Here is a 10,000-nt window from a genome sequence, read left to right on the forward strand (position 1 = left end):
ATCCTATTGGTGATAAGTTATATTACTGAGTGACTGCTAAAAGTAATATATTACATGTATGTTACTTTTGTAATGAGTTACTCCCAACAATGTGTATGAGTGAGTGCTGTGGAGTGTGCACAACTGTATGTACAGCACGTGTGCCCACAGTAAATAGAGGAAAGATAAAGGAAAAATACAAACACACTGCCGCGTGTTAGTCTGTTTACACAGATGTATTCATTCCTCCCTCCTCTTCTGTCTCTCTAGATGTTCAGGAGGAAAGCATTGGAGCTGGGAGAGAAGCTGCTGCCTGCCTTCAACACGCCCACAGGGATCCCCAGAGGAGTCATCAACCTGGGGAGGTGAGCCTCAGCACCAGCTGCACCTCCAACAAGCCTCACAAAACACAAGATCATTTTATTAGCTTTGGCCTGGCTGGTATGGAGCTCAACAGTCACATGACGTCTCTTGCCCCGGAAGAGAGTTCTTTATTCATTTTCTCCATAGACATTTAGAAAAATCCTTATATGAAAAGAATGAATGGGGAATTCTCTTCGGGGGCTGGAGACGTCACGGAAAGTCATGTGACTGTTGAGCTCAATAGTCTCACTTGCTAGACGATCTCTGTTTCGCGCTAACCAGCGCAGGAGAGAGTCTGGCTGCTGGTTGCTATTCCAACCAGTTCCCCTCACTCCGAACAGGCGCCCCTAACGACCAGAGGAGGCACCACATTAGCAACCAGGATATTGCATGTTTTTGGTGAGGGGTTCCTATATGAAGTAAACCCCCAGGGGGCACGGGGAGAACATGCAAACGCCACACAGAAAGGCCCTTTTGACGACCCCACCCGGGCAGTGGGCACTCGAGGACATGCGGACGGGCACGCATTCCTTCAGCGCTCACGGCGTCCCAGGCGGGAATCGAACCCAGGACCTTCTAGCTGTGAGGCGACAGCGCTTACCACTGCACCACCATGCCCCCCCATTTACTACACGTTTAATGTATTCTCTAAAATGCACAATTCACTAAAATAGCAACTATTGATTCGTTTTTTTTTTACTAGTCACTATTTGGTCAGTTACTAGTCACAAATTTATAGTTGTGTATTAATAGATACTAGTTTGAATTAAATAGTAAATAGGTAGCATTGACTTATTTGGTTAGTCACTTGTACTAATACAGTACTGACATCCAAATGACATCATTATGACATCATTTGGTCCAGGACGTTCTGTGAATGAACAGGGAGCTGTCAGTCCAGGCAAGATGAAACATTGCTCATTTGCATAATTTCTGATTTGGTTGAAAATCTAAAACGTGGCCCTTTAAGTGAAGGTACAGAAGCCAGAGAGAAGAGTTCATTCAAATCTATGATTTAATAACAATATTCAGCTCCATATGAATTGAAAAAGGTGAGATTGACAGTGCCCAGGAGAACGTTCCATGGATGAGGGTGGATGTTCTAGGGCAGAAGATTGAAATATAAAACAGTTTTTAGACGTAGCAGAAGTTCAAATACATGAGTCCACAATGTGACTCTCCTGTCAATAGAGCAGCTCCATTGGAAGAGAGTTACTGAAGTCCATTAACACTCGTGTTGTGGGACATTCCCAGATGCTATGCAGGAAATGTCAATGTGACTTGTATTGACTTTTAATCTGTTCCAAACCATTGCCTTTAAAATCTAAAATCTTTATTTTTTAAGGCCAGGGTCATGCTACCTGACTTTAAGCCTTATTTTAACTGCAATTTGGCCATCACAAATGGATTTGAAGTGTGTGTGTGTAGCAGATTTGGCCACAGCTAACAAGTCCGCTTCAGTCTCTTGTCTCCCGATCTCACAATCTGACAGCCAGACTGGAAATAACTGATGAGAGTTGAGCTCACAGGACAAAAACACCTGTCACATTGATGGATGGAGATAATAACTAGGGGTGCACCGATCACCTTTTTTGCCACCGATCACCGATTGCCTATGGGAAATATCTGATATCTGATCGATCACCGATCACCAATATATAAACTCCTCAAAAAAAGTTTGGAAACGTTATTTCGGTCGATTATTTCTCCCCTTTAATAATACCAATTGGCATTGTATTTTATGTCGTTGGAAAGCCTGATTAGTGATAGGGCTTTTTTTAAATAAAAAAATAAAAATAAAAAATATAAAAAAATATCGGCAATCAGCCGAAATATCGGCAATCAGCCGATCGCATATTTGAGGTCAAAATCAGCCGATACAGATTGCTTGCCGATCGATCGGTGCACCCATAATAATAACAGCGTGATGTAGGCTACTGCGAGTGTTCAATGATCGGCACTAGCTTACATAGCTACCTGTAGCCTACATAGCTACCACTAGCCTACATAGCTACCACTAGCCTACATAGCTACCACTAGCCTACATAGCTACCACTAGCCTACATAGCTACCCGTAGCCTGCTTTGCCCTCTATTGTGCCCTGTCGACACAGACATGTGAACCCCAGGATACAAAGCCTACAGAGTCATCCATTGTGGCTGAGTTTGATGCTAAGCAGCAATCAGCTTTGGCAGAAGTTTCCTGTGAGCAGGTCTACATCCTATGCTCATACAGCGATCTTACAATGTTGGATCTAGTTTAGCCAGATATTGGCTGTCAATCTCCTGTTTGTTTCCCACTGTCTCATGATAAGGAAATTGTCTTGGAAGCAGCATTGGAGTTCCCCCGATCTGGATCCAGTAATTTCATAATAATAATAATAATAATAATAGATGGGACTTATATAGCGCTTTTCCAGGGCTCAAAGACGCTTTACAATAGGCTAAACAAAACTAAACACTGAGGGGGGCGGGGGGAGACGTTAGTGAACATATAACGACAGAGATTACACTAAACACTGAGTACTATGTGGGGGGGGGGGGCGATAGTGGTGGGACAAGACAGTAGACAGAGACAGCACACTAGCAAGGATAGGGGGAGGGAGCAGAGGGACTAAGGGAAGGCGGTGGAAAAGAGATGGGTTTTGAGGCGGGAGTGGAAGACTGTGAGGGACTCTGATGTTCTGATGTCTTGGGGGAGGGCGTTCCAGAGTCTGGGAGCTGCCCGAGAGAAAGCTCTGTCCCCAAAGCTGCGGAGTTTGGACTTGGGGGTGGAAAGGAGGTCGGCTGAGGAGGATCTGAGGGACCGGGAGGGTTGGTAGGGGGAGAGGAGATCTGTGAGGTAAGGGGGGGCCAGTTTATGAAGGGCTTTGTAAGTGATGACCAGGATTTTATAGTTGATGCGGTAGGGGATGGGAAGCCAGTGGAGTTCTTTGAGGACAGGGGTGATGTGGTGCCAGGATTTGGTGTGGGTGAGGAGTCGAGCTGCTGCATTCTGAACCAGTTGGAGTCTGTTGATGAGGGTGGAGTTGATGCCGTGGAGGAGTGAGTTGCAGTAATCCAGGCGGGAGGAGATGAAGGCGTGAATGAGAGTTTCAGCAGTGGAGTGTGAGAGGGAGGGGCGAATTTTGGCAATGTTACGGAGGTGGTAGAAGGAGGATTTGACAATTTGACGGATGTGGGGTTCAAGGGAAAGGGTGGGGTCAATGATGACACCAAGATTGCGTGCCTGGGAGGAAGGGGAAACAGTGGTGTTGTCGATGGTGAGGGTGGGGTTGTTGGTTTTGGAGAGAGTGGACTTGGAGCCGATGAGGAGAAGTTCTGTTTTATTGCTGTTGAGTTGTAAAAAGTTTTCTTGCATCCAGGATTTAATGGCAGACAGGCAGGAGTTGATGTGGGAGAGGGGTGGGTTGTGGGGGGAGGTGGTGCTGAGGTAGATCTGAGTGTTGTCGGCATAACAGTGAAAGTCCAGGTTGAAGTGACGGAGGATCTGACCGAGGGGGAGGATGTAAGTGATGAACAGAAATGGACCGAGTACAGAACCTTGGGGGACACCGTGTGAAACTATAGAGGGAGCAGAGGAGTGGTTGTGTAGGGAAATGAACTGAGAACGGTTGGAGAGGTAGGAGTGAATCCACCTGAGTGCAGTACCTTCGATACCGAGACCTTCCAATCTGGAGAGCAGGATGTTATGGTTCACGGTATCGAAGGCTGCACTCAGGTCGAGGAGGATGAGGATGGTGAGGGATCCGGAGTCGGCAGAGGTGAGGAGGTCGTTGAAGACTTTAAGGAGTGCTGTTTCAGTGCTGTGGAGGGGGCGGAAACCAGATTGGAGGGGTTCGAATAGGTCATTGGAGTGCAGGTGGTGTTGAAGTTGGGTGGCTACTATGCGTTCCAGGGTTTTTGAGAGGAAGGGGAGGTTGGAGATAGGCCGGTAGTGATTGAGGCAGGATGGGTCAAGACCAGGTTTCTTGAGGATGGGAGTGACGGCAGCAGTTTTGAAAGCAGAGGGGACAGTGCCATGGGAGAGTGAGGAGTTGGAGAGGTGTGAGGTAGGGGCAGATGACAGGAAGGCATGATTTCAAAAGGGGGGTGGGGAGGGGGTCAAGGGAGCAGGTAGTGGCTTTGGATGAGCTGATGAGTTTGGAGACGGTGGAGGCAGTGACAGGGGTGAACCGGGAAAGACGGCGGTGGGGGGGGAGGCTAGGAAAGGCAAGCGGGATGGAGAGGAGAGAAGCAGGGGTAGGGGCAGCTGGGGGGGACAGAGGGGACAGTGATTGGTAGATGGTAGTGATTTTGTCAGCAAAGAAGTGAAGGAAAGCAGTGCATTGTTCAGATGAGGAGGTAGGGAAGGCGTCAGTGCGGGGCTTGAGGAGGCTGTTGACGGTGGAAAAGAGGGTTTTGGGATTACGGCTGGGATCGTTGATGATGGAGGAAAAATAGACAGACTTGGCGGCAGTGAGGGCATCTTTGTAAGTTGAGAGGTGGAGTTTGTAGGCTTCGAGGTGAACGGTGAGTGGTGTTTTCATGATGAGTCTTTCCAATTGGCGGCCGGTCTGTTTGAGTGTGCGGAGTTGAGGTGTGAACCAAGGTGCAGAGGTAGTGAAGGAGACGGTTTTTGTTTTGAGAGGGGCCAGCAGGTTGAGGGAAGCAGATAGTGTGTTGTTGAGGTTGTTTGTGAGATCATCAGGTGAGGTGGGGGGAGGTTCCTGGGGGAGAGTGTTGGAGATCAGATCGGAGAGTTGGAGGGGGTCAATGGATTTTATTTTCCGGAAGGTGATTTGCCTGAGGATCTGTGGACGTGGGGTTGGGGATGGGACAGTGAACTGGATGATGCTATGGTCTGACAGAGGGAATGGGGACGGATGGATGTTGTGGACTGGTAGATTGAGGGAGCAGACGAGATCGAGGATGTGGCCTTTGACATGGGTGGGGAAAGTGACGTGCTGGGTGAGGTTGAAGTTGTCCAGTAAGGTGGTGAATTCAGAGGTGAACTTGGAGGTTGGTGAGTCGATGTGAATGTTGAAGTCGCCGAGGAGCAGTAGACGGGAGGAGAGGGATGAGGCAATTGTGAGAAGTTCAGACAGATCAGATAAAAAAGATGGGTTTGGTTTGGGGGGCCGGTAGATGAGAATAACAGTCAGTGAGAAGCAGGTTTTGAAGGCAAGTGATTCAAATGAGGAGACAGTGGGGAGGATGAGTTCTGAAGTCCGAAAGTTCTGGTTGAATATTACTGCAAGACCACCTCCACGGCGGGAGGGACGGGGTTTAGAAATGTAATTAAAGCCAGGGGGGGATGATTGGTTGAGGGAGAAGAAGTCATCAGGTTGTTGCCAGGTTTCAGTGAGGAGGAGAAAGTCAAGTGAGTTGTCCAGTACTAGTTCGTGCAGGAGGGGGGCTTTATTGTTGAGTGATCGGGTGTTGAGGAGGGCAAAAGTGGTTGGATGGGAGGGTGGAGTAATGGGGGTAAACAGAAGAGGTCGGAGGTTGTCGAGGTTGACAGTGCGGGATGTTACAGTGGAGGGGGGACGGTGGGAGCTAATTGTATGGATGTAGGAGACCGGATGGATGTTGGAGATAGTGGAGGAATGAGGATGGCGGGGGTGTCTGGGGCTGCGGTGGAGATATCGGCGGCGGCGGAGGATGCCAGCAGAGCGAGTGGGGATGAGTGCATCATGGTGGAGCCTGTAGTTGTTATTAAGAAGCAGGAGTTCATGGGAAGAGTAGTGGATATGAGGGGGGAAGCTGGGCTGAGGGAAAAACAGGTAGGGAGTGGCATGGAGTAAAACAGGGGGTAGGGAGAATAGGAACATGAGAAAGTTGAATGCGGGACCCATAATGACAGCGGAGGGGTGGGAAAGTGGGGTGAGAGTAACGTTAGCACAGGGCAAGCGTTACGGTGCTACTCACGGTACAGGTGCGTTTGTGATGAATGAGGCCAGGGAGAGTGGTGTCCGGAGGGTCCAGTGAGTGAGGTAAGGGTAGTGGTAGTCCGAATGAGCAGAGGGAAATAGTCGGGGTGAGAAATACGAGCGGAGAAATTAGGGACAGAGCCGGGGGCAGCTCAACAGACGTTAGCTAGCCGGCTAGCCAGATGGAGCTAACAGCCGGTTAGCAGAGGAGCGTAGGTAGGGGGGGTAGGGAAACAGTTAGACAAGACGGACAGAGACGAAAACGGTATAGAGAAAGCAAAACAAAAGTCGATAAAAGAATAAAGTAACGTTACAAAAACAGGGAAAAGACAAACAGTCAGACGAAGAAGCGGCAGCCACACTCGACGCCAGCAGTACTCTCCGACAGACACAAACACAGTGACGTAGTGACGTAGGACGTGGACGTAGGACGTAGGATGTGTGACACGTACCGCCTCACCTGCCTTAGAAGATACACATGTTGTTTATGTGAGTGGTTATGTCCACCACAACCACCCCCTCCCGCTAGAACTACTATGTGCCACCTCCTATAGTAGATCCCCCTCACTAAACACAAATTAAAAAGTTGACTGGGCCGTCATTCTCCTTTATGGTAAATGGTCAAATGGACTACATTTATATAGCACTTTTATCCAAAGCACTTTACAATGCCTACTACGCTCACCCAGTCACACACCGATGGTGGCAAGCTACCACACAGGGCGCTGCTGGCACAACCATCTGGAGCAATTTGGTGTTCACTATCTTGCCCAAGGAGGACACTTCGACATGCAGACTGGAAGAGCCGGGGATCGAACCACCGACCTCTCTTATCCGAAGCGATTAGTGGATGGACTACCTCCAGAGCCACAGCGCAAAACAAAACAAAAAAACACAACAAAAATTCAGTTTTCAGAACATGTTGGGATTTCAGTAAAGTTATGCAGCTGGGAAACAATTATCCTCTTCACCTGTCTTCTTCATCCTGCTCTCATCTCTCCATCTTTTCTTCTGCCTGGCACCACCGCCATCCACCTGCTACCAATGAACCCTCCAGGCTAGCTCCATCCTCCTGCTACCAATGAACCCTCCAGGCTAGCTCCATCCACCTACTACCAATTAACCCTCCAGGCTAGCTCCATCCACCTGCTACCAATGAACCCTCCAGGCTAGTTTCATCCACCTACTACCAATGAACCCTCCAGGCTAGCTCCATCCACCTGCTACCAATGAACCCTCCAGGCTAGTTTCATCCACCTACTACCAATGAACCCTCCATGCTAGCTCCATCCACCTGCTACCAGTGAACCCTCCAGGCTAGCTCCATCCACCTGCTACCAATGAACCCTCCAGGCTAGCTCCATCCACCTACTACCAATGAACCCTCCAGGCTAGCTCCATCCACCTGCTACCAGTGAACCCTCCAGGCTAGCTCCATCCACCTACTACCAATGAACCCTCCAGGCTAGCTTCATCCACCTACTACCAATGAACCCTCCAGGCTAGCTCCATCCACCTGCTACCAATGAACCCTCCAGGCTAGCTCCATCCTCCTGCTACCAATGAACCCTCGAGGCTAGCTCCATCCTCCTGCTACCAATGAACCCTCCATGCTAGCTCCATCCTCCTGCTACCAATGAACCCTCCAGGCTAGCTCCATCCACCTACTACCAATGAACCCTCCATGCTAGCTCCATCCACCTGCTACCAATGAACCCTCCAGGCTAGCTCCATCCACCTACTACCAATGAACCCTCCAGGCTAGCTCCATCCACCTACTACCAATGAACCCTCCAGGCTAGCTCCATCCTCCTGCTACCAATGAACCCTCCAGGCTAGCTCCATCCACCTGCTACCAATGAACCCTCCAGGCTAGCTCCATCCACCTGCTACCAATGAACCCTACAGGCTAGCTCCATCCACCTGCTACCAATGAACCCTCCAGGCTAGCTCCATCCTCCTGCTACCAATGAACCCTCCAGGCTAGCTCCATCCTCCTGCTACCAATGAACCCTCCAGGCTAGCTCCATCCTCCTGCTACCAATGAACCCTCCAGGCTAGCTCCATCCACCTGCTACCAATGAACCCTCCAGGCTAGCTCCATCCACCTACTACCAATGAACCCTCCAGGCTAGCTCCATCCACCTGCTACCAATGAACCCTCCAGGCTAGCTCCATCCACCTACTACCAATGAACCCTCCAGGCTAGCTCCATCCACCTGCTACCAATGAACCCTCCAGGCTAGCTGGACAGCTGCTGGCTAATTTAATGATCTATTCTACAGTTACTTGCTGTTAGATCACCAACATAGGCCTGAAGTACAGATGGGTTGGGAGGAACCAGGTTCCCTGTAGTGTGGTAATGCATGGTGTGTGCAACAATAACATACACATTTAGACACACAAACAGACACACGCACACGCACACTTGAGAGAAGAACATATGTGAAGCATAACAACACATATGCAACCATGCAGTACACACATGGGAGTTAGTTCAGTATAAGGCAGATACAGCCTGTGGCTCTGACATGGGCATGTGTGGGAAGTTCTTTGTTATGAATGTTACCTAATCACATGGTGCTTCTATAGCCATGCGAGGCCTTTAAAGGTATACCATGCAACTAATTCATAAAAAAAAAACATTATATAATTATACAAAAGTTTCCCCTCAAAACGATCATTTCTGGCCCTAATAGTATGACAGTGTGTTTATGTTGAGAGACACTGCGCCCTGTGTGTATTTTAGTGATGGGACATTGTTTTGCTGTGTTCCGTGTTTATGTGGAAATAACTGTCTGTTTATGTGAAGAGAGAGAGAGCAGGGATTAAATAGTATTTTCTGATAGTTTCACAGCGGTTCTGCTGTAAACACACACATACCTTCAAACCATCGAAGGATGAGCGCCAAACAGCTCCAACTTTGATCTGGGAAGGAGCTCTATTTCCTGGCTTTAGTTCACGCTGACTCCATTCTGGGATTCCTTAGCGATGCTATAGACCTTATTCGATTGACGTCACTCACGTACGGGCACGCCCACCGCCACCATGTTCTCGACATAGCGCTGCAGCTTTAAGTGACAACCTATGTGAGAGCAGTGTTTATAGGAAGCTAGCCGCCGTTAGCGTTACCTGTATCGTTCCAATTGTGTTCGGATGGTGACCTGCGTTAGGCATGGCTGTAGTAATGACAGCAATAAAGTCCCCGTGGTTTGTTTCTATCTCTACCGTCCACAGACGTGAAGGGAGCGAGACGGAGGATACGTCAGCAGCACAGGAGATGTGTGGATAGTTAGGAGAGACAGGTGAAACTTTCTGACAGCTCCTCACAGCAAAGTCTGTTCACCTCGTTTTTTCTTTTGTTTATTATTACAGGCATTAACGGCAGCATACAAACAACAACTCTGGGTTTTTATTGCTGTCATCACTATCGCTATTTTGTAATGGAACAGAAACGACAATAAGGCTGTTACTAGTTGTCAGCTGCAGCGCTGTGTGCGCGCAGGGCGGTATGTCAACAATATGGTGCCGTCCAGGGTTAGCGAATAAGGTCTATAGGCTAGCTGTTGCTCTGTGAGCGATGTTATTGGTGAGCCTCACGTGGATTTTTTTTTTTTTGCCCCATGTGGACCTCTACACGATGTATCCGCCCAAATATCTCCCGGCACAGCCACACAATATGTAAACAGCAGGGGGCAGCGTCTGGCCACAAACACACTGCCACAGTATTTAGTGGATTAAAATTGG

The 10,000-nt window shown here is 48.9% G+C and overlaps 1 protein-coding gene across 2 annotated transcripts in view; it reads left to right on the forward strand.

Moving 5' to 3' along the window:
* The window catches only part of LOC310798663 (mannosyl-oligosaccharide 1,2-alpha-mannosidase IA), a 420,317-nt gene that overhangs the window by 377,985 nt on the left and 32,332 nt on the right, over positions 1-10,000 (forward strand). The window contains exon 5 of one of the 2 annotated variants that reach the window (XM_083661215.1): positions 250-344. In XM_083661215.1, coding sequence (XP_083517341.1) covers positions 250-344 — 95 coding nt within the window. The remainder of the gene's footprint in view (positions 1-249; positions 345-10,000) is intronic. The other variant, XM_083661214.1, reaches the window with a different exon arrangement.

This window comes from Poromitra crassiceps (assembly GCF_964638095.1).
Source record: "Poromitra crassiceps genome assembly, chromosome: 26".
NCBI classification, from domain to species: domain Eukaryota; kingdom Metazoa; phylum Chordata; class Actinopteri; order Beryciformes; family Melamphaidae; genus Poromitra; species Poromitra crassiceps.